This window comes from Eucyclogobius newberryi, unplaced genomic scaffold (assembly GCF_026437365.1).
Source record: "Eucyclogobius newberryi isolate DKJ021-1_F unplaced genomic scaffold, fEucNew1.0.hap1 SCAF_17, whole genome shotgun sequence".
In the NCBI taxonomy this organism is placed as follows: Eukaryota; Metazoa; Chordata; class Actinopteri; order Gobiiformes; family Gobiidae; genus Eucyclogobius; species Eucyclogobius newberryi.
This window is the reverse complement of record NW_027315801.1, coordinates 13853376-13879226: the sequence shown is the minus strand read 5'-3', so window position 1 is coordinate 13879226 and position 25851 is coordinate 13853376. Positions and strand designations below refer to the sequence as shown.

At 40.5% G+C, this 25851-nt stretch overlaps 1 protein-coding gene across 1 annotated transcript in view; it reads right to left on the bottom strand.

Moving 5' to 3' along the window:
* Positions 1-25851, bottom strand: part of plxna2 (plexin A2) — a 312486-nt gene that overhangs the window by 185287 nt on the left and 101348 nt on the right. The window contains exon 4 of the mRNA XM_072449250.1: positions 626-760. Within this exon, the coding sequence (XP_072305351.1) occupies positions 626-760 (135 nt within the window). The remainder of the gene's footprint in view (positions 1-625; positions 761-25851) is intronic.

Sequence of the window (25851 nt, the reverse complement as noted above, 5' to 3'; positions counted from 1 at the left end):
CAGACATATTGGACCATTAACTATTTTATTATCCCAACTACTATAAAAGTCCTTTGAATACTGAACACAAAAGCTGCAAAATCTGCACAAAAATCCCCAACACCTTACGCCTTATGATGTCAACTGGGCAAACCACAAGAAGGCATATTATGTATTTATATTAGATTAATGATATTTTTTTCTTCTTTCTCCCCCTTCTATTTCAGCTGATCGTAAAACATATAACGCTTTTATCTTCTATATAGTTATAATCTATGACACCTGTTGATCATGAATTTACCAGTATATTTTGGACATTTTAAATTATAATATGGATCTAAAACAACTTAATAAAAGGAGAACAAAGATTGCTCAATGTGCAACATGGTGCAACTTTGAGAAGTGAAGGCAAATATAACAAGCTTCTTTAAATGAGCTTTTTGCATAATATGTCTTCTTTAAATACCACATCATCACTTCCACCTCTGCTCGTCTGACACCAACACTCTTTTTTTAGCTGCGTGCACAAAAATACTCTTCATCTTATTAATAGATGAGTTTGACAACAGCTGTGGGCATCTCAGACTCTGCAGGCAACAAAAGCCAGTTTTGTGTACGGTGTATTAACCAACCACACTGCTCTTACCTGTCTCTCGGACATGACGTAGAGGTAGTTACGGTCCAGGGAAAAGGCCATGTCCCTGAGCACCAGGCTGCTGTCTTTTATCACAGAGAGAGTTTCATACTGGACTCCTCCGTGTGGGGGGCCGTCCACTCGAATCTGCAACACAAAAACACAAAACGGATCAAGGAATGCTATTTATATCTCTTTCACAACAGGGATCGCCAACTTCAGCTGCTGTGATCGACAAAGATGAGCGACACCAGTCAGAAATAGCGGGGAAGATTGAGTATGTGCATGTATTACAAGTCAATTGGAGACAGCGGTGGTGACGGTAAATGGTTACAGCAGTAAAAGGCTAATTGCAAATGATGACAAAAGTGTTTCGAAGGAGCTGCGTGCGTTAATCACACCAACTAAATATATTCCTACGTGCGATTCTATAGCAACAACTGTGCAAAATATTAGACATCTTTTTCCCCCTCTCAACGGTGTATTTCCCGCGTTTTGAAGTCGAGGCCAAGACCGCGAGACAGCATTGCAACGACCTTATGCTAACCCAAAACGGACCATGTATTACTGCAGCCTTTTACGTCCTACTTTCATCCTATGGACTTGTTGAAATATAAATCTGGTCCGTGTGTTGTGGGGGCGATGCTTGCGTGATGGCATGTCACTAAGCTCCCCCCTTTTCCATCTCCTCCATCAAAGCTTACGACTCTATCATCTGTCCATCCCCGCTCGCAACCCTCCACCCCGAAACATTCATCTGTGTATATGGACGGTGACAGCACTCAGGGAGAAGCGAGACTCGCAATAAAGCATGGCAGGAGGGAAAGTCAAGGTCATATGTCTGTCAAATAAGATCTACTGGGAGAGGAGGCGGGGGAGAGGTTGGAAGCGAGGGGGCGCGTACCAGAATTCATGCATGTCAAACTTTCAAACGGGGAAGTTCACACGAAAGCGGCACAGTCGTTCCTTCAAAGTTTTTGGGTTCGCGGCGGGTGGTACAGCTAAAAGAGACACATTAAACTCTCTGACTCTGTTTTAAAGAACATATCGTCAGCATTATTTGTATTGGTATTTCAGTAATGTGTGCATTGAAAAGCACAGATCACTTTATATGTGACGTTCCCCCATCAGGATTGGTGTTAGCACTCCATTTACTGGCAGCGGAGGGAATTACCGTGGGGGAAATAACCCAACGCCAGCCTGCCCCAAACCAAACTCGGACAATACTTAGACATGTCCAGAGTCAGATTATAATATAAAGACTTCAACGTTTCAAATGCTTCCATAAAAAAGAATAAGCAGCAGATTATGTCACGCATAAATGAAATGAAACAAAATACTATGTAAAGTATGTTTCATGTGCGAATTTATGGGTGTAAAAACTACATTTTCCATATGTCTTGCATTAAAGCAATGCAGCCTTTTTCCCTTTTTTCTTGACCCGCGTTTGACCTTGGCAGCCTGATCCTCACATCTAGAGTGGGACATATGGAGAAAGGATCCGTGGGAGGAGAGACAGACAGGACGTAGGGGGCCGTGCCAGTCTTCATCTGGTAACTGACACCACGGCGAGGAGCGGGGCCTCTGCAAATATGTTCATCCATAAAGCATGCATAGGCACACGGCCAGGCCAGGCCCACCTCTCTGGCCCTTTCTCCCATCGCACTATTGTGTCAGAGTGGGTGTCATGTTTGCCTTTATGTGAGCACCCAGAGGAGCAGTGTGTCATGTTGTGATGTGTGGTGCGATGTGGTGCCACCAGGGATCAGCTGATAGCCTGACCTTCCCCTTTGTACGGCCGCACTTTGTCTACATCAGATCGCTATCACAGGTTGTTTCAAAGTGTCCAGGGAATAGCATTTGCCAAAAACAAAGAAAAGATAAAGCTTTTGCAAAGATTCATTCGGTGATATTTCAGCACTTATTTTAAAACAGATGTGGATGTGTATATCAGGACTTTACTGATAGTAATATATATGTTGATACATACAATTATCAATATATTGCATGTATCATCTACACTACTGTATATAACCACTTTAAAAGGAACACATATTTAAACTGTTTTTTCTTTGTTAAATCACTTCGTGCATATTTGAAATAAACACAAAAAAAAACATTCGAGACATATTTTTTAACAGTGTATATATTTTTAAATGTAGATATATATACTGCATTAACAAATACATTATAAATATGTGTGACCTAATATAAATACCATTCTTTTGGGAAGTTGTTTTTCCACATCGGTCAGAAGGTGTCATGTTGAAATGGCTTAAGCTGTTTAAATATTATAGTAAGTGGTCAAGAGTGTTTGACCACTTACTTTGTGCTTGCACCAGGCTCAAGTGGACCAAGATAAATAAAAGAAAAGAAAATCATCCATAACAAAATAATAATACAAATGCTGGCTTTAAGTGAACACTCACACCAACTCCACTGAACCGTCTTCATTTGTTTTTCACACTTTATACTTCACACGTTTATCTCTTACATTAGCTGAACATATTACTTCCTTTGTAACACTTTTTACTTCACAAAGGCAAACTACATTGTGCCCACGTAAAATAAGAAAATAACGACGTTACAGCAATTTTGCCTTTGGGCAGATGAACAAAACAAGTGCTGTATATACATTAATGTGCCATTTTTTGCATGTATTTAACAGTAAGTCTCCAGTCCCAGTATGTCAGTGGTTGCATCAGGATGGGCAATATGAATGGAAGCCAGTATTTGTCTCGTTATTGGCCTTTAAACATGCTCTTGAGTACCTTTACTTCGGCATCTTGTTAGAATTTAAATAGAAATAATTGAAAAACACCCATCATTTTTGAAGTAAGACATTCCCTCATCAGGATTTGTGTTAGCACGCCATCTCCTGGCAGCAGAGGGAATTACCATGGTGAGAAAAAATAAATCTAGCTTTCCCTCAACATGCTAATGTGCGAATGCAGTTGTAATTCAATCAATTTGACTGCATAAATGCTCATAATGAGTCTAGCGATTATTAATGGCTTGAGCTATCTTCTTTTTTGTGTCTTTTTTTTTTGTTTAGAAAATAAATAGTAAAAAGAGAAATAGTGTTTTTAACCCGCACACTATCTTGGAGGATAACGCACGCTGAATCTCCATTTTGACATCATAGATCTATAAAATCTGAGGTTTAGAGGGAGAGGATCTCGTAAACAGGGTTAATAATAATGCAGCCCAAATAAAATGCATACTGTGTACTAGTGTATTGGAAAACATTCTGTAAAACGTAAATATATCTTACTATAACTTTTCTCTGCACCTCACCTTGCAAAACCATATCCCTGTTTACCCTGGCACCTAAACCTGTCCATTGCTGCCCATCAACCTAGCTGCATTATTTATCAAGGTGCCTGCTAACGGTTTGGACTCCCACCCTTGAGTCTCTTTGACAATATTACACCCTCTCTACTTCCAGGGGTCCGGCGCAGTTAACAGCTCCTACCTTCCCCTGAGAGGTGTGCTTGGGCTGGGCTCGGTCCGACCCGTTCTCCCCTTTCAACACCGCAGCCATTAGCTCGCTCCTCTCTATCAGCGCGTTCTAAGTAAAGTACAGAAGGGCGAGCGAGGTGAAGACGGATGGATGTGATGAAAAACACGGTGCGTAGACCCCAGGGACACGGCGGCCTTTCGACTGAGGGAGGTGTGCAAAAACACTGAAATGGAAGCTTGATAGATGCGATAACAACAGACCGTTTTATAAGTGAGTGTAAAGACTGATGTCATGTGCCACTTGAAGTAGCGGTAGCGAGAAAACCTTTGGAAATTTGATCTACAATCATGAATTCAAATAATTAAAGGATATAATTGTTCTAGTGGGGGGTCCGACAGCTGCTTGTCACCATGAAGATGTTACCGCCTGCATGTTCCAGAGTAAGGCAGTAAACATACATGTCTTGCATTTATTCAAATATATTTTCATTGGTCAAGACTATCCTGAAAATTATGCATTCGTATATGTGCAGGGTCCTTCTCCACAGATCTGACCTCTAACTCTGCCGGGTGGTGTCACCTAATTGTCTCCATGGAGATTAGGGTTGCACAATGTACCGTTAAAAAAATTATATCGCAACAAGCTAAATACATCGCAATAATACCAAGGGTGATGGTAAATGGTAAAAAAGGTGCAACGCAACACAAAATGGCACGCGCACATTTGAAGTAATACTCACAGTTGAGCACCTGTCTTTGTGAATTTGGCCCCAAGTGTTAACAATTTTAAAAAGAGAATGTTAAAAAATGTAGGTATTTTTTAGATTTTTGAGGCTTTTGACACCTTTTGTGGACCCTCTGCTTCTTATAAAAACTCTAAAGCTGCATCATGGCATCTCTAACCAAGCCTTAAACTGGTTTGCCAACTATTTGTCAAATCAATCACAATGTGTTAAAGTGGCTGAGGCTTCTTCCTTTTTTTCTGGATGCATCCAAAGGAGTACCTCAGGGCTTCATTTTAGGCCCAATTGTATTATCCATTTATATTGTTAATAATGTATCACTTTTATGCCGATGATACATAACTTTACTGTTGCTCAAGCTCACTGGGCCAACGGGTCATTGAGTCTTCACAATCTGCTTTCTCTGTGGTGAAATCCCTCAATTCCTCAACATTTTGTCCAATTCATTACAACAGCGCCTGCCACAACTACCTCAAGTACCACAAAGAGAAATCCATCTTTGGCTTGTGAAATATCTTTTGCACACCAAGACCAGAGGTGGATCCAACAATAGTTTCTGCAGTAGTTTTTTGCTCTGACTTCATGTCCAACCACCTTTGCAGGAGAGCACCAGGAGTGAGCCAGCAGGAATCAAGCAGGATTGGCCTGCAGGGGAACCATGGCAGGCGCATCACAAGTCTCCCCTCGTGGCTACAAGGGCCTGAGCCAACGGGGGGCTTTTGATCAGAGTATGTGAGCATCCGGGGGAAATGTTTGAAGGTTGACCAAAATCCAATTCAAATTGCCCTGCGCGCGCTTCCTCGTGTTCCCTCTGGTCTCCCTCTTGGTTTTGAATGCGGTGCCAGAGTCTGAATCCCAAATCATGGAGGTAATTTACGTGTGAGTGAAATGTGCTGAATGAACCTGGGATGAGTGGAAAATGTACAGTGTGTTGGAAGAATGTTCAAGAGGTGGACTAAAGGGAAGCTTGGTTAATTTTTTTGGGCAGAATGCATCAAAGTTGCATTTTACAAAATAAAAAAAGATAAAGGAAAACCATTCACCAATTCACACACATTCATATGCCAATGTTCTCACATAACAAGAGTGGAGGGGATCAAATCATCGACCTTTTTGTAAGTTAGCAAACTATCAAGAGCAATCGTGACTAGTCTGTGATATAAAATAACTGTAATCATATTTTGATCATTGTAATAATACTTCAGTCGCCATATATCAAATGTATTTGGTTACAATTGTTTCAGAAGTTGACTAATAGAAAATAGAGTTAACTAGAGTAATTGGACACTAAAACAGATTTGGGGATTAAATTCAGGCATAGATCAACATTAGGGCGATACATATTGCATTCAAAGCCATTGGGATTGGCGCAATTAACAAATTGCAAAATCATTTCAATAATCTATATTTTGTGAATAACGAAATATCTATATTTTTTCTACAAAATATAGGTTAAAAAATGCATTCACCTTAAAGGAAAGTTTATCTAATGTAAAAAAAAATAACACTGAGACTTGCAGAAGTAGAAGATCCCCCAGGCTTGACATTTAGCTTTTGTTATTGATTCCCATAAAAATGACTAAATCTGATCAAAATAAAGTGACAATAAAGGTTTAGACACCTACATTCTGAAACGTATTAGTTTAGCATATTTATATATTCTCTCAAATGTCAATGTTGCTGTACGAGTTTAAATGAGCACCGTGAACTGCAATCCTAATTTACATTATTCAACTCAAATTATTTTGGAAAAACTCTACACTCTGAAATGACTTGGACGACCGTCTTAGTTAATGAAGATTTAAAATATGTTGAAATATGTTGCAGTGACTGATCCTCCTTCAAATGTTATGCCTCAACATTGTCAATTCAACACACTTCAATTCAGGATTTAAAACGTCCATTTTCGCTATGAAACTAAAGACCTCCACAGGGAATGCTTCTTGCAATAGGAGAAAAAAGACCTGCAGTGACATTTCTCTCAACAGGCACCGTTTTTGCCGCGGTGCAAAATGAACGACGTGGTAAGTGCGTGATCAATGTTATTCTGTGAGGAAATGGCTCTTTACAGAAGCAAAACACTGAGAGGGATCATTTACAGTGTGACTGATTCGGCCTTCGCTTGTCCACACACTCTGTATTTCTTCAACATCATTCTCTCTCTTCCCTCTACAAATGTTTTCTGTTATAACGGTCGCAGCTGTTAACTGTTACCTGGAAACATCATTTTCTTTCACATTTCCACATTTAAAGGAGCTATTTCCAACCGTAGCCTTGAGTGAGGTTTTGAAAAAAGAAGTCGAACATTTACAGAAGCGGCTGCCAACAACAATACGAGATAATTTAGGCATTTGACTTTCTTAGCGTTTATGTGGTGGAGCGCACTCTAGCACACGATTGAGGAAATTCACCAAAATACAGCTTTAACCGCAGTGACGCCTGACAATGGGATTAAGTCAGACTGTACACCTACACTTTGGCCCGGGATTGCAAAACGCCAGTTGAGTTTAGTCACAAGGTTAGCTCACTGTATGTTATGGCAATACAAAAAGAAAAGGGAACACCCAGAGAGCAAAGGTAGCCTATATCGCACGCTGTAATTTTGTGAAATGCAGTATGTACGTTTTCTGGTCTAAAACGTCCAAAGTCTGGTCTATTTTCTGCAATAAAAACAGCTGTACTTGAATAAATGTATGAGAAATAGGTCGTCGTACTGTGGGATGTTCCAAGTAAAGCAATAATATATTTATCTGAACAGGTGACCATAGAAGGACATAGTACAAATACTTTGTTCAGCTAGTATTGACTGTAATACAAGTAAAAGAAACAGTTATATTGACTTAGAATGACTTTGTGATGCCGTACTTCCTTTTCAAAACTGCAGAAATGATAAACTCCGCTTTTTTAGAACCTGACATGTATCACTCAAAGTCTTCCTTTTTCAGTTGATCGTAACCAAGTACAGGGATGTGGGCGGGGAAAGGAGGTAGGTGAAAACAGGAATTTTCAGAGCACTGGAGCCTCCGTTGCAGGACATACAGGATTACTCAAACACACAACGTAACCGTGTGTAAACTAAGGAAGAAACTTTGTTGTACCAGGACTGAAAGCTCAAATAAAGTTGCAAAATATGCACTTATAGTGGTTATTGCACTAAATGTATGTCATGTATGTAAATGTTTCTTGAAGCGACTCTTTCATGCGTTGATAACATTTTGATGCCAAATTGTGAAATTAAATCATAATTTATTTTATGTAAACCAGGACAAGAACGTTACCTCACTAAAGGATACAAATCCAGCACAATCAAAGTGGTGATCTTTAAAGTTCTGCATAACTCTGAGTTTGTGGCAATATTTAATTTCCCCCAAAATGTAAGTGTAACACATTCTGACTCTTGTGTATCTGGTTCTACACAGAATACACATGTAAACACGTAGAGCTGGCCAGTTCAGGATGAAGGAGCCTTCGATCTGAGGATAAAACCAATGGCTTTCCAGACGTGTGAAATGACACGAAAATGAGCGTGACCATCAGGTCCGGCTGATGTGATGGACTCAGACTGGTCACACATAAGTGCTCCGTAATCTGACGTGGAGATTGGAGCAGCGATTGGCGAGTGAGAGGCGGCTGACACTCAGGCTTGGCACATTTCACCCGGCATCCAATCAGGGCAGAACAATTTCAGAAAGACATGAGGCTTTTAGCTGGGATTTCCACGAGAAAAAATGAAATTGTGGTTAATTTAATCCTATATCATAGAATTCTGATTGCAAATTAAACAGTTGCTTTGAGAGATGACTGAAATATTATATAACTGCTAAATGAGGAAAAATAATGCATTACTATATTTTGAACTTGAAACCACAATTTTTCATTCTTTGTTCATGTTCTGAAATGCATTTGTATAAGTTAAGCAGTTCATATTTATGTTTTCTAGCTAATGTAAAGCCCCCTGGGCATCGCACGATTAAAACAAATCAAAAACGTATCATAATTCCAATGCTTATCAGTCATATCGCATTTTGATATTTTCCCTAATATGTTTGTAGAGCAGTGATGCTTAAATTGTGGTATGTGAGGATTGCTTAATTTTGGGTCCTCCTTTAGATAGTTTCTTGGGTCAAACTATCGTAGCAATGTTGTCATCCAATTGTAGACCTGGTTTAGCCTTAATTTAGATCTGAAAATAGTCCTCTTTTAGACCAAGTGTAACATAATTTTGATTAATTATAATTTTGTCTTAAATACTTTGGCTTGAGGATTTTATGTTTATTGTGCATGTTTTAAAGTTATGGGGGGAAAAGTGCTTGGACGAAACCCCAGACATAAAAAGAACATGCAAACACAGCCCAACAAGCCTTGAGTCAAACACAGGACTTTCTTACATCTTACATTTCTTACATTTCTCACACTTCATCTGACAATCTCTCCAACAATGTGACTTTTTGTGAGCAAATACCAAGTGCCGTTTGAGAAAATGGGACGTGTTTAATTGGAATGTATAGCTGTTGGTGTGGAAGGCGGTTAACAGTGCAGTCTGAGGTGTGATGACAGGTCTGTGGAGAGCTCCCCTGGAGATGGATGCTATGATGTGGAGCCGGTGATGAAGTCAGTCCCCATGGACCGAGGGGCCGAGCGCACGACTGCTGAGGGTCGCACTGAGAATTCATTACCAGGACAGTAGAAAGAGAGAGAGAAAGGGAGAGAAAGAGAGAGAGGGAGAGGGGGGAGGGAGAGAGAGAGAGAGAGAGGGGGGGAGAGAGAGAGCGGGGGGAGAGAGAGAGGGAGAGAGAGAGAGAGAGAGGGAGAGAGAGAGGGGGAAAGAGGGGGAGGGAGAGAGAGAGGAGAGAGAGAGGGGGGAGAGAGAGAGAGGGAGAGAGAGAAGGGGGGAGAGAGAGGGAGAGAGATAGAGGAGGGGGAGCGAGAGAGGAGGGGAGAGATGGGGCGAGAGAGAGGGGGGAGAGAGAGAGAGAGAAAGAGAGAGAGAAAGAGAGAGAGGGAGGGAGAGAGGGAGAGAGAGAGAGAGAGAGGGAGAGAGAAAGAGAGAGGAGGGAGAGAGGGAGAGAGAGAGAGGAGAGAGGGAGAGAGATAGAGGAGGGGGAGCGAGAGAGGGGGGAGAGGGAGAGAGAGAGAGAAAGAGGGAAAACAACGATACCAATGTTTGAAGCCACAAAAATGCTAAAAACACTCTTAAAACATAATTTTCAACTATATATAATCCTCATGTATGTCCATTTACCATGTGATCTTATATAGCTTTCCATACACAAAGTTTATTATTAGTTGTTTTTTTGACAACCCAATAACAATGCTGTTATTTTAGACCGAAAACATTAACATTAAAAACAATTCTGCCATTGTGATTGTGGCATTTACCCGTGAACTGGCACGCATACATCTTTATACAAGTGCATCCAGCAGCATATGTGACGTACAGTGTGGACAATGCAGACACCAAACAGTCGTTATGACAGTTGACAGAGACGTGGAGAACAAGAGCGTTCTCTCTCTTCACACTTTAGTCCTGGAAACACAACCTGAAATGCAGCAGACGCCTATTGCATTTCTCTGCACCAGGTGAAATGAGAACATGAGGCCGTCCACTGTGTGCGTGCGTGCGTGCGTGTGTGTGTGTCTTCTCTCGCTTTCTTTTTACTCCACGCAAAAAAAAAAGAGAAGGAAAGAAAAAAAAAAACTACAGCCCTCTCTCCGCCTCGATAACGCATCTAATCCATCAGCGGTGTCAGACTGAAGAATACTGGTGTCAGAAGCAAACCGCATGGAGAGAGGGAGAGAGGGGAGAAGGACGGAAGAGAGAGAGAGAGAGAGGAGAGGAGAGAGAGAGGGGAGATGGAGTGAGCAAGGAGAGGGTGAAAGGAGAGAACAGGGGAGAATACGAGTGAGATGCAGAGAAGGGATATGAAGAGAGGATGGGAGAGGGAGAGTGACAGAAAGAACAAGAGAAGAACGAAAATGAGAGGGAGAGGAGAGGACAAAAGGGGAGAGAGGGAGAGTGGCAGAAAGAGAAGGGGAGAGAGGGGGTGGGGGAGAAAACGAGTGGGAGATAGAGGGGAAGACAGAGACATAAAAAGAGAATGGATATGGAGAAGAAGGAGGGAAAGAGACAGAGTGGAGATGGAGAGACTTAAGGGGGAGAGAGAGAAGAGGAGAGATTGTGAGCTAGCGCAGCATGTAGCCTCTTTTGTTCCGGAGCCTGTTGTACAATATAAGCTCCTATAAAGGAGCTGTTCTTATCGTTCCCAGTCGCTCACAGTCCCTCACAGTCTCTCAAAGTCTCTCTCAGTCGCTCTCAGTCTCTCTCAGTCGCTCTCAGTCTCTCGCAGTCGCTCTCAGTCTCTCGCAGTCTCTCTCAGTCGCTCTAAGTCTCTCGCAGTCTCTCTCAGTTGCTCTCAGTCGCTCTCAGTCTCTCTCAGTCTCTCTCAGTCGCTCTCAGTCTCTCGCAGTCTCTCTCAGTCGCTCTCAGTCTCTCTCAGTCTCTCGCAGTCTCTCTCAGTCTCTCTCAGTCTCTCTCAGTCGCTCTCAGTCTCTCGCAGTCTCTCTCAGTCGCTCTCAGTCTCTCGCAGTCTCTCTCAGTCTCTCTCAGTCTCTCTCAGTTGCTCTCAGTCTCTCTCAGTCGCTCTCAGTCTCTCTCAGTCGCTCACAGTCGCTCACAGTCGCTCACAGTCTCTCTCAGTCTCTCTCAGTCGCTCTCAGTCGCTCTCAGTCTCTCTCAGTCGCTCTCAGTCTCTCTCAGTCTCTCACAGTCACTCACAGTCGCTCACAGTCTCTCTCAGTCTCTCAGTCGCTCTCGGTCGCTCTCGGTCGCTCTCGGTCGCTCTCGGTCGCTCACAGTCGCTCTCAGTCTCTCGGTCTCTCACGGTCACTCTCGGTCGCTCTCGGTCGCTCTCGGTCGCTCACGGTCGCTCTCGGTCGCTCTCGGTCGCTCTCAGTCGCTCACAGACGCTCACAGTCGCTCTCAGTCTCTCTCAGTCTCTCACGGTCGCTCTCGGACGCTCTCGGTCGCTCACGGTCGCTCTCAGTCGCTCTCAGTCTCTCTCAGTCTCTCACGGTCGCTCTCGGTCGCTCTCGGTCGCTCACGGTCACTGTCAGTCGCTCTCAGTCGCTCAAAGTCGCTCACAGTCGCTCACAGTCTCTCACAGTCTCTCACAGTCTCTCACAGTCACTCACAGTCGCTCACAGTCTCTCTCAGTTGCTCTCGGTCGCTCTCGGTCGCTCTCAGTCTCTCTCAGTCTCTCTCAGTCTCTCACAGTTACTCTCAGTCTCTCACAGTCTCTCACAGTCGCTCACAGTCTCTCACAGTTGCTCTCAGTCTCTCTCAGTCTCTCACAGTCTCTCTCAGTCTCTCACAGTTGCTCTCAGTCTCTCTCAGTCTCTCTCAGTCTCTCTCAGTCTATCACAATCTTTTACAGTCGCTTAGTCTCTCTCAGTCTCTCTCAGTCTATCACAATCTTTCACAGTCGCTTAGTCGCTCACAGTCTCTCTGAGTCTTTCACAGTCGCTCACAGTCTCTCTCAGTCTCTCTCAGTCTCTCTCAGTCTATCACAATCTTTCACAGTCGCTTAGTCGCTCACAGTCTCTCTCAGTCTTTCACAGTCGCTCACAGTCTCTCTCAGTCTCTCTCAGTCTCTCTCAGTCTCTCTCAGTCTATCACAATCTTTCACAGTCGCTTAGTCTCTCTCAGTCTCTCTCAGTCTATCACAATCTTTCACAGTCGCTTAGTCGCTCACAGTCTCTCTCAGTCTTTCACAGTCGCTCACAGTCTCTCTCAGTCTCTCTCAGTCTCTCTCAGTCTATCACAATCTTTCACAGTCGCTTAGTCGCTCACAGTCTCTCTCAGTCTTTCACAGTCGCTCACAGTCTCTCTCAGTCTCTCTCAGTCTCTCTCAGTCTCTCTCAGTCTATCACAATCTTTCACAGTCGCTCACAGTCGCTCACAGTCGCTCTTAGTCACTCTCAGTCGCTCACAGTCGCTCTCAGTCGCAGATAGTTTTTATCCCTATCAAATACTAGAACAGGACTTTCTCCTCACAAAAGGTAGCGTCCCAAAGGTAAAAAGACATGATAGAATTTCTGTCAGATTTAGCCGCAAACTTGTCGAGCTGTTGGCTCGTCAATGTGGTGTTCTTTTAGATGCCTGTATTTTTTCCCCCCTAAACCTCACTTTATTGTCCCTCCTCCAGTGGCTTTGGCTTCCCTCCCAAACCCGCGTATACAAAGTACTATATCAGCACAAACGACCCAGCGCCTCGGTCAATACTCCAGGCAATTATTTCAAGATTTTTTGGAGCAGGCGTCATAAAGGCCATCGATTCTTTTCTTTGTACAAACATGTTAACCCTTTCTTCCCCATCACATCTCACAGTCAGAAAAACAACACATCCACACATGTTTGGCGTAGTAGTGTGCTCAAACACCTAAGAGCAAGTTCCTGAGGACTTTAAGGAGCCAAAACATGAAACAAAACACCTGAGTTGTATTTAGATTCATTCGCTCTTGTTTCATTGTCACTGTAACGAGGTCCTGTTTTTCTGCTCTGTCTCTGATCCTCACAAAACAAACAGTTTCAAATATCCCGGTTTTGTGACGTTAAAGCTCTGAAGTTCTCCTGTGCTGTTTTGAAGTCCATAAATCATTGCCAGGGTTAGGTTTTCCAAATCGTGTTCATTACAACCGCATGCTCACATTAGCATGTCAGGGCAAGCTAGCTTTTGTGTTTTCCACATGGTAATTCCCTCTGCTGCAGTAGATGTCGGGCAAACACCTTCAGAATAGAAAGTAACATGTAGTTTCCAATAGATGCAACATTTTACATTCTAGAACATGAGATGACAAAGCATTGGTTCTCAACAGGCCAATAACACATTTATTACATTTTTTTTGATTCTTAAATGGGGAAAAAACAAATAATCCGAAAGCTACACGAACCATTGAACTCCTCCATCCATCAACCTCCTTTTCATATCACCATCCCATAGTTCTGCACATGCTCACATCAGCATTTCTCTGTCCGTTGTACATTATAAAAACAGAAACCATAAACTACATTAGGGTTTCTGTGGTGGAATGAGATCATGCTTCAACTTCAATCAGTCCCAACACACTTATTAAGCCGGGCAGCACAATGCAAGGCCTATATTTAGCTCACATTAAGACAGTGAAGCCGAGCCAGCAGCAGCAGCAGTGGTGGAGGTGGTGGTGGAGGAGGAGGTGGTGGTGGAGGTGGTGGTTAGCCGTGGTGGAGACAGGCCAATGAGGTTCAGATAGAGGAAAGAAAAAAAGTCAATATGAAGAGATTTCTTGCATGCTTTGTCCTCAACAGTATTAAAGCAAAGCCGCTAGTTCTACTCCGTTGACTGTGGAATGCTGATGGTAGAAAAACAGAGGAAAACTGCAGTAGTTTGGGGTTGTGATAACATAATGACATTTAAACACTTTAAGGGCAGTAATAACAGGGTGCAGAATTGATGCAGGAGATATACATTTAGTCTAACCAGTAGGGCCATTGAGAATATATAATGTTGTCAGTTTCTTGCAGATAAAAACATGAAAACAGAAATTGGGCAGTTGTCATTGTAGTTTTCATTGTTGTTAAAGAAGTGATTTTCATAAGGATAATGAACAAAATAACGCATTTTCCGGACTATAAGTGACAGCAGCCAAAAAATGCATAATAGAGAAGAAAAAAACATAGATGAGTCGCACTGGAGTATGAAAGTATGAAGTGTGAAAATAACAAATAATATCAAATATAGTCAGGCCAAAACTATGAAAAAAGGTGCAACTTGTAGTCCGGAAAATACGGTAACCATTTGAGTTGTCATGGTTTTGTGTCATATAATTTTAAAAGTTAGTAACATCCTTTAACAAGACACAGTGTAATGCATGGAACTGTTTACCCTGACAACAGACAGACAAACACTGGTCTGATAAAAGTAAAAGAATATTAAATAAATAATTTGAGTTTAGTTTTTCTATTATAGTAAAGTATAGTATAGAGTATAGTCATATCTTTTTTTTAATCAAATTCATTCAACTTCAAATAAAGTTGAGTTTTGTGATTTGTCAACTAAAAAATACTGTAAATTATCATCTGGATTTACAGTGACAAGACAGTGATTTTGTTAAATCAAAATGTGAAAAACGTTTAAAAAAAAATAAAAAATAACATCAGAAATACACTTTGTCTGTGAATATGTTTTTATCTAGAAGGTTTCAGTCTCTATAAGTCGGCCTTTATTTGGTTGATAATGTACTTTAAGCAGTCTCAGTGTAAATCATCATTTAACTAGTCGGCTAATCATTAGTTGCACCTCTAGTTTGGAGTTCAGGCTTTTGTCCTCTTTATGTTCAGGGAATGCATGCTGAGAGCAAATTTAACAACTTTTCCATAAAGAAATAAAAATTTAACTGAAAACTGTGATTGATCGACATGAGGGGGAAAAAGGTGATAAAAAAGGTGTTCCTTTGTTTTTTAGGATTGTGTCGCCTTAAAATAAATAAAATAGCACGACTTTGAACAGCTCCACTCATGTTCATATTTGCATACAACATATTCCAAATGTACTTTTCAGATGCATGCAAACATATGTTGGAAATACATGGCTCGAAGGGATGTTTTCAGAGAACACAAAAAGCAATATCCTCCATAAACTGCATGTTTGACATAATCACAACTCTATACACTGAGATAATATTCTCCATAACCCTGCTCGCTCATACTTCATGCACACATGCTTTACAATATCCTGCAGCCAGCCTATCATACTACAATATACACCTTAAAAAAAAAGGAAGGAATTCTAATAAATGCGCCTAATCTCTGGGGAAAATTATGTTTCCGAGCTTGACAACAACTGATAAACTGAAAGTGGGGAAAAGAAACAACTCCATTTTATTTCAGTAAATAAACAAAGGACTAAGCAATCAAACGCTGTACACGCCGTCGACACGCTGATGCGGAGACAAAAGTTATTACAAGAATGTCAAACAGCACCACAAGGAAAATATCAAACTCGCAGCGGTTTTTAAAGTAGATCAAAATGAGGCATCAAAATGTAGCTCACAGAAAGGTTCAGGTACGGGGCAAATTAGTTTAAATTGTTTCCGTCTCTCCCAGCGGATTCTGCGATTTGAATGTGGGACAAGATTGACAGGTAAAGTAAGATACCAGGAAATTATAGCCGGAGGGAACAGGAAAGCAAATGAGAGAAAAAAAAAAAAACTTCAATCAAGCCTAACACCTGGAAATACAGGACCAATGCTACATGTTTTAAACTGTAGATGAGATTGCTATGCTAATGCTATGCTAAAAGGCATTACGGTCTTAAAGTCGGTTTAATTTTCACGCATGGTTTGGACTGAGACTTAATCAAAGCTGGATTGTCATCGGGTTTTTCGTGGGTCGGACATTGTGGGTAAAAGGCAAAGCAAATGCAATTAGACATGAGCAAAAATAAGCCTGAGGGAAAAGTGTGGCGTACAGGCCCGTTTGAGGATAACTATGCGCGGATATTTAATAGTGTAAAGATAAACATTTTAAAGCTAATTTAGAATGTTTTAGATTGCCAGCTTCGTGATGGATTTTTCTGTTAATTTTTATCACAGCAGCCTTGAACTCCCCACTGTGAACGTTACACTTTTTAAGAAAACGTCTCCTTTAAAAATCGAGATCGAGGGAAATGTGTGAGAAACTTACATTTAGATTTGGATTAGATTAAAACATTGTTAATACTGGATAGTTACACCTTTTGAAAACGCTACAGTTCCAAAATCTCCTCTTTCTCGGAAATAGTTTTTCATATGGATTTGATTATGGTATTTGCAGTTAAAAATAATCATAGTTGTTTTTTTGATTATCATAATGGTTATCCGGATGATACAGACTCTAAAAAACATACCAAATATTTTTTTTATAACAAATACAGTGACATTTAATAAATAAAAATAACATTAAAAAATAATCCGATTTTAAATCAATAATATTCAAATCATTTAATCCTAATTTTTCAACTTTTATGTGGTCAATAATGTATTTCAAAAGTCTAAATAAAATAATATAATTGCTGCCTATAGTTGACTAATAAAGTGATACTTGCAGACCTAATTGTGAAGTTATACCAACTGGACAATGAGTTTTTATACTTTAGAACAAAAATAGGTACAAAGAATGAGGCTTAATGTGCTGGTAAAAACACAGAAATATCAAGATTTTATCATAATCATTCCTGAAATCAAACACAGAAATGCCTAAATTATGCATCATGAGATCCGAGGCCGTGTTGTTTTCACTGTTGCCCCGGGGACCACTTCTTTTCTACTTAAGCACCAAAAACAGCCTCCTCCCGAGAATGTATAGCCTCTGATCGTGTGAGATGATCCTGAAATAATTGTTCAAACTTCTAACAATGCCCTGATGAAAGGCCAGCGCCAAGGTGACGGCGGCTGTGAGAACAATGCCCAGGAAAATCAATAGTTTGTTTGGGAGTTTGTCTGAAGCGCGATGTCATTCTGTCATCACAAATACAGAGGAAGAATACTGAGGACTTTTCTGATGTTTTTCAAATGTTTACCTCCATCGAGATAGATACAGTGTTAAAAGCCAATGCACTGATATGTAAATGATGAATGAATTGAACTAAAAATAAGAAAAAAAAACTACCGTATTTTCCGGACTATAAGTCGCACCAGCCTAAAAAGGCATAATAGAGAAGAAAAAAACATAAAGTCGTACTGGAGTATGAATGCAGTTGCAAGTGTGAAAATAACAAATAATATCACATATAAGTCGCTCCGGAGTATAAGTACATAAGTATAAATATAAGTATAAGTCGCACCCCGGCCAAAACTATGAAAAAAGGGGCAACTTATAGTCCGGTAAACACGGTACTTACTGCTTGCAAATATGAATAATACATATTTGCAAGGGCATTTTATTTATAAAACACTGCTTATTATTCACAACAGCTATAATAAAAAACACCATTTGAATCCACAGCTAAAATGTGTAAATGTAAGAGCTATTAGAAAAGCTAACAATATGGTAATATTGTGGCTGTTAATACGTAATCATAATAGAAGTACTAATATTGGCTGTGTCTTAGTCAAATGTATGCTGCAGCTCGATTTGTACGTTTCTAAAAGTATTGATTCTTTTAAAGCAGTATTGATGTCATAAATTAGAACCGGTGGTATGAGGAGTATCGATTCACACATCCCTTAGCACCTTTCATGAATTAGTAAAAAAAATAACCAAACGTATGGAGCAGCTTGAATGGACCAGAATTCAGTTTAGAAAAATGTGGGTCTTCCAAAACGAGGGAAACGAAGCAGAGATGGCTACAACAGTATAGAGGAGATATTTAACTGTATTTGCAGAACTTGGACCGGAACCAAGACTGAACAAGGTCTAAACCAGGTCTAAACCGGGTCTAAACTAAACCAGGGTGAAATATGAACCACATCAGGACCTAACAAAGGTTTAAAATCCGCATTAAAGCTGAGGTAAAAAGGACTGAGCCAGGACAGCGGTCAACACCAACTAAACCAGGACTAAACCAAGAGTACTAGGATTACATAAAATGCCAAACTAAACCAAACCATGACTAAGCAAGGACTATATTCAATCTAAACCACTCTCCCCAGGACCCAACCAGGACTCAAGCAGATATTAAGCAGACATATTTAATTAGAGAGCGTTACACAGTATTAACAAATCAAATCCTCAGAACTACATGAGGACTTTAAGAGGTTTAAAATCAGTAAAAAGCTGAGGTAAAGACAGATTAAACCAAAACTGAACCAAGACCACACAAAGCCAAGTTCCATGCCAAACTAATAGATCAAGAATAAACCAGACTAAACCAAGACTAAACAAGGTCTATATTCGACTCAAGCAGAAACTGATCATTTTCGAGAGTTATACTTAAGATATTATCGGAAAAATAGTCAGCGTATTCTACAACTTTCCACACAACTCCCTTTACAATCCCGCTCGGTTCTGATTTCAGAAGACTAAACTGTCTGACCTCATTCAACATGGTCCGGACGGGGAAAGCGCGCTAAAGAGCCCTGTATCGGACACGCGTTTCCATGGTGACGCCTCCAGCCCGGGGCAAAGAGTCAGCGGGGCATCAACCGAAAGTGCGCGTCAGGGTCCGCGCACGCCTATTGTGGTCTCATTAAAAGATGATGTCACTGCTGTTGTTATTTTGGACACGCTCTGGTTGGGAAAGTGCTTGAAGGAGGCGTCTGGGTGTTTGGGCTTTTCATTGTCGTCCCAAGTGAGAACATGTGGTAACTTTGAGCCACCAGACACATCAGCACCCAAACCCAGACCAGCACCCAAACCCAGACCAGCACCCAAACCCAGACCAGCACCCAAACCCAGACCAGCACCCAAACCCAGACCAGCACCCAAACCCAGACCAGCACCCAAACCCAAACCCAGACTGGAAACAGGAAATGTCAGAGGCACGGCTCGAAGGGAAGATTCATCAGCGTTTGGTTTGTTTTAACCACATTAAAACACGTTAATTTCAAAGTATATTCCCAAAATAAACAATGAATAGTAAAGAGAAACAGGAAATCAGTTACATTTCTGTTCATGTTTACCTGTTTTATGAAATTCAAGTGTGAAAGGTAACTTTTCTGTTCAAACTTCTAACTGAACCTCAGAATTATAATAAAAAAAAAAAAAAAAAAATGTGTTATCAAATTCACAAACTAGGAATTTGCTGTTATTGTGAAACAGAAAACAATGACTAATATTTTTGTCTTTGGTGTTTTATGGCGGTTGGTAAAGTGTTACATTACCACCACCTGTAGTTGTATGTCTTCAAATGTGTTTTATGCTATTCTGTAAAAAAAAAAAAAAAATTAAAATGGAGAGGGAAAGAGAAAAAAAAGCTCCAATAATAATAATGCTGCTTTAATGTCACACTATGGAACATTCCAGGCAAAGCAATAACATCTCTATGGAGACGAGGAGGCTGAGCTTTGATAGGAAAAGTGACATAATGCACCTTTAAGTTAGATTATACGATTCTCTTGTGTTCATGAGTTTCAACTTCCTGTAATACGCAACATTTGGAGGACTTTTCCCCCCAATTAATTGTTGTATTAACTTCTTTATTGCTATGGAAACAGTCATCCTTGTTTTTTGTCAACATACAATTCACGAATGGGTCAAGTATAGTATGTCATTTCCATACGACAATAACGTGTACATTATTCTTGATCAAACAACCTAATTTAGTAAGTATATGCATTGATATCTTTCATTGCCATTCAACCGGCATAAATAACCTATATGCAAATAAAGCCAATTACTTACCCACAATTAATGACTACGTTCGTATTATTAGACACACACAGCTGACATTTCCTTGCATTTTATCATCCATGTCCATACAAGCGTTCATAATACTGTGTGCATACAAAACACGTTAATGACATTTAGGCGTATCCGTTTGGTGTCGGCGCGGTAAACAAGGCCCTGATTCATTAGGCTGCTAATTAGAAAGCACTTTGTGGAATGCAGTATGGTGTTGTGTTGGAAAAATACTTCTGTTTGTACTCCAGGTTTCACGATCAAACAAACGTGTGTGGAGGAGAAGTTTAACCACAACCAGCTTTAGAGTATACAGTTTCACCATGACACTACTGTACGTGATCTAGAGCTCTCTTTCCGTTCTAGAGTCATCCCACTATCCCATTATCTTCACACGTTCCTTTCACCCTCAACGCAGCAGCAGAAGCATCCGACATCTTCTTGTAGCTTCACGATTCCTCCACTTTATAGACCAACAGTCTTTTCCGTTCATTCCAGACAACGTGCAACCGAACCTTTACAAATCAACATAGAGAATGCGCTATTCAAAAGGTGCACGATGAACCTTTCCTTGCTCATCTCTGAGTCAAAATTAGATTCTTGATACCACCAGGACAAGTTGCGAGTTAGATCTGTGGAAAAGCGAGATACGTTCAAAGCAAATATGTAGACTTAATGTAGTACATGCAAGACAAATAATGCAAAACGGTGTGCTTATATTAGCATGTGGGGGACATTCTAATACCAATCCTGAATAGGGAACGCCTCAGAACACCTCAGAGATATAAAAACACCTCAGAGATATAAAACAGACACGTTCATTTCAGCTCTAAAACGTGAAACGACAGAACAAAGGTGCTCATGTTTCGAGGCCAATAACAATACAAATAGTGTGTTCTTATAAGGATGCGCTGCGAAAAATTCCAGCTTAGAATGCTCTTGCTGGTATATTTTTTTTTTTGTTTCAATAGATCTCGAGGGTCTTTCTGTATTTCATCATCTTTTCATATGATACACCTTTCTTTGTTCACGGAAAACATGTGCTCGATCCAAACGGGGGTTCCCACATGGGCCCGAGCCATCCCGGGTGTCCTCCTTTATCCTTATTACAAAATATGTCCATGCAAATCCTCCCACCCTCCCCCTCTCGCCATAACTCAGAGAAAGTGCTGTGTTTGCAGAATAGGGACGCGCTCGCTCAAAGTAAAGCGGTCTAGAGCGCGTGTGTGTGTTGAGTGTGTGAGACTTTGTGAGTTAGTCCCATTTTGTAGTCTATGAATCTCCAATAAAGCCCTTTAAAATTGCCCACCAATCTCTGCGTCAGGGTTTTAATGCTCTCCAGAAAGGAATAGCCTGAGCATGTTAAAATATGCTAATTTGGTGTCACTAAATAGACTTGCTTTAAATGTCAAGCTTCCATTATTACCGCCCGCCTGAGGACTGGCTGCAAAATCGTAAACACGCGCACAAACCTATCCGGCAAGACAAGGAGAAAGTGTGTGTGTGTGGGGGGGGAAAGAATTATAGATCACAAGCACTTTATAAAATCAATAGCTGAACAGACAAAGGACATTTGTGGCTAATGATTAAAGCCGCTTTTATTTAAAGAAGGAAGAGGAGTAGTGCTGGAGACAATGCATAAGACGAATATGGATCAGTGTAGCAGAGAGGAGGCCGGCACTGACAGCACCATTAATACTATTAACCCTATTAGTATTCCAGCCTCACTGCCTGCTGGGTCAATATACACACCTCCATCATGCTGCATTGGCTCAGCGATAGTGGCTGGCCAATGCAGAGGGATGCAGAAAACTAATGTCAGATATCATACCTTTGTTAGGGATCCATGGGTTTCAAGCAGAGATGCAACTATAACTGAAGTATTGTTATGTTGTTTCTCACGCTAACACCGTGGGGCTGTCACAATATTTCAAATTACAAGCTCCTTCACTTAAATGCATTGTGTTGCCGTAGTAATGCTTTAAAAAACAGAGGGAACTATACAGACCATGATCCTTTGTTCTATTTAAGTGACAATTGCATGGAGAAAAAACAGTAATCACTATAGGCACTATTGTATATAATCATTCTTTTGATTATTATAGAAGTAAAAAGTAGAATATCTACTGTCTAGTTCGGTCGGATTCATGTTGTACCATGAGATGTAAATTGTGATGACAATTTACATTGACAATTTGGATATTGTTCATCGCTAGTTTCAAGTAAAATTATGACTGTTCCGAACAAACAAAATCATCCCTGGTACACATTTGGAATAGTCAAGTCCTCAGCAACATGGTGAACATAACAAGATGTTTGTGTGACTGAAGCCAATGAATATAAGTTTGTCTGGTGTGTATGGCAGATTATAGGAGACATTTGAATAAGAAACAGAAGAATCACTGATAGTAGAGAAACCCATTGGAGCATTGTAGAAAAGCTTATGTGTGGTTTAATTCTACCCCACAATAAACAGCCACTGGACAATGTTTTTGAAATACATTTTGAGACGTTTTTAGTCATTTTCAATATGAAGGTCCTGCCCTAAGAGAAAACAATCAAACAAACAAAACTATTTCTATGTCTTTGCAGTAATTTTGAATGGCAAATGCATTTTACTGTCCTAAATATATATTGTTATGCTGTATGGACTAATGGAGAACTATGAATTGAATGGAGATTGAGGTCTGGCGTTGTGGTACTAATACAAATAAACCATTTATAGCTTTGAGTTTAGGAAAATCCATTCATTAGTCCAACCAAAATGGGTTTCCGCTTGTTCCTTTTTGTGGTTGCATGTGGTTTTAAGTCCATCCCACTTTCTTGGACAATAACAGTTGTCACAGAGTCGGCCATTTGGAAAACAATTATAAAACAATCATATACAACCTTTTCTATTTAAATATCGCCAATATACATGAGTTATTGAGTCTCAACCAAATGCCTTTGAATCCCATTTGAGCGTCCTCGTCTGCAGAGCCTCTCCTCTTTCCCATATGACATTCTTGAGCTCGGGAGGATACCAGCAGACAGTTGTATGTAGGACAGCACCATTAGAGCATTAGTGCGGGTCAGCAGCAGCAGCTCTGCGTGTGAGCCAGAGGAAGAATTGGGGAACATGTAGCCACAACCCAGCCAGATCGACACAGGTTTTAAAAACGACTTGGACTTAGCATATTTCCTGTTGATTTGTAATAATTCATGTGGTGGATTCAGACTTGCAACAGTTTGACTTGCAGTGCATCAATATGTGTATTTCACAATTGAAATGGAATACTTTATATTTCAAATTGTGATAATGTTGCTTTGCCTGGAATATTCAACCACATAAAACTGTCTCTCTTGCATTCTGAGCTCTTTTGACATGGTTTCACACTACTGTCCCTTTTAGTCGTTTGGCAGAGCGTCCAATGATATGTTGCTTTTATTACTGCAAAATACATATTGGCTGCCGTCTTGGTCAGAGCACAAAGGAATACAGAATTGCAATGCTACTTCCTGCTTAAATGAAGTTGCAAACACATCTTTAAATGCGTATTATGGTTGAATTTGACAAACTAACCATAATGTGTTTTCAAGTATTTCCCCTGTAACTTACACTCACTGGTTATAAAGGAATTAAAACACCAGCGCCCTTTTTTACAGGCCCAATATCCCCTCCAGCCCTGAGCAGCTCTGCTATGTATCTCCAAAACAAGTACAGTTTGGATGACTTTTGCTTCCTCACGTCACCTGAGGGACTGGCTAGTTCCTCTGCTCAGATCTACTTTTGTGAGCTCGGGTCTAGAGTTTCTGAAATAGATTGAAAGTGGGCCTGTGCTTGCATGCCATGTCATTTGAAATGGATTTGCCTGTTGCGGAGAGGACTGCATTGTAAGTGATACTTTTCATACTCCTGTCAGGATTATCAGAGTTCCAGCAGAAAAATGACCAGTTTGTTTGTTAGTGTGAGCAACGTGAGTCATGGAACTTTTCTCATTGGATTTTCTCTGTATAAATAAATAAAATGAATGAATGTATGTGAGTAATGTCAATGGTTTCAAAATGAAAAGTTTAAAAATAATTTGCATGCAGTTTTGGGTCTCCTCATCAATAAGTAAAAGTATATGTTTAGTGTTCATTATTATTACCAAAGCTCATTCATTCATTTATTGTATTTATTTATTCAGGGAAAACCCAATGAGAAAAGTTCTCTTTTTCATGTGTCCCTGTTAAAACACAACACTAAATAATCAAACAAACATAGGACACTAAAACACAACTAAAACATTCAATAAAATTAATCAATACAAAAAAAACACATACAATATAAGATACAATTATATAAGACGAATGCATTGGCACTGCAGGTAGTCCTTGACCAGTGCTTTAAAATTATGATTTAATTTAAAAAGTCTCTGTGTTTTGTTCCACAGGAGCAAAGTTGATGAAATCCTTTTTCCTGTCTCTGTGTTGACACGATGGGATTGTAAGACAAAAATGTCCTGAGACCTCAAACAGTCAATACTTGAACTGATATGCAATACACATGATAAATAATCAGGCAAAATGCAAACTAGAGCCTTATAAACACAAACAAAAGACAGTGCTGGTCTCTTAACATCCAATGATTGCCATCCAACTTTAGAATATCAAATCAAAAAGCTCAAATGCCATGTTTTACACACTAATTATTATCTAACATAAGATACCAAAGGTTAACACATTCAACAGTGACTTTTAGTGAGGCTTTAACCTCCCCATGATGTGGTTAAGGACCTTTGGATTATTAAGAATTTAAGGGACTGGCTCAGGAGTTTCTTTCTACTATGGTGTAAACTACCTTAACACCTTTAATATAGAGGCAACGCTATGATTACGCTTTAATACTTCCAAATACAGCATATAATATTGACCACACTTGCATTTACCCACAACTAGGATCAAGTTACAGTTGCGAGTTCATCTTGGTGAAGGTCTGGACTCACCACTACAACCTGTGTGGTCCGTTGCATTTATAACTCCTAATTCTTCTTATTCACTGTAGCTCCTAATCATATTTAGTCCTTGAACAACCAGTGGAGAAATCTGTCTCATGTTTTGTGATGTTTATTTGGCTTCGAGATGGTAGCTACAGTTCATTTCCAGTTAAACGATGTGCAAACCTTCGCCTTAAGCCCACATTACCACCACTCTCGCTCTTGGCGTTGTCTCACACACTGACCACAGACTCCGGCCAGACTGCTCCATGTTTTGGTACCTTCATCCACATCCCCTTATGACTTTATGGCTTCCCACAACTAGCTTGACGGACTTTCTGGAAAATGTCTTCATCCTCTACTATTCTTTCCTTCTGTCTGCCCCTGAGCCGTGTTCTTTTTTACTGTAATAACCACATAAATATGGTCAACACTGCTGCATGTTTTCAATCTTTGAAGCAGAGAGGAAGAGTTGTGGTGCAATAATAGATCTTTGTCTCACGTGGCTAGTCTCGGTTGGAGGATGAGACTGAAGAACTGTGTCCATATGCATGTCGTCCAGCCTGGGAGGAGGAGGAGGACGACAGAGGCGCCTGGGATGGGTTTTGGCTTTTGGCAGGGAGGTGTTTTGTCTTGTTTTGGGCTAGGGAGGAGGAGCAGACAGCGCATAACCCCATGACGGACACAAACTCGTACATTGTGATTCAGAAAGAAAAGGAAAGA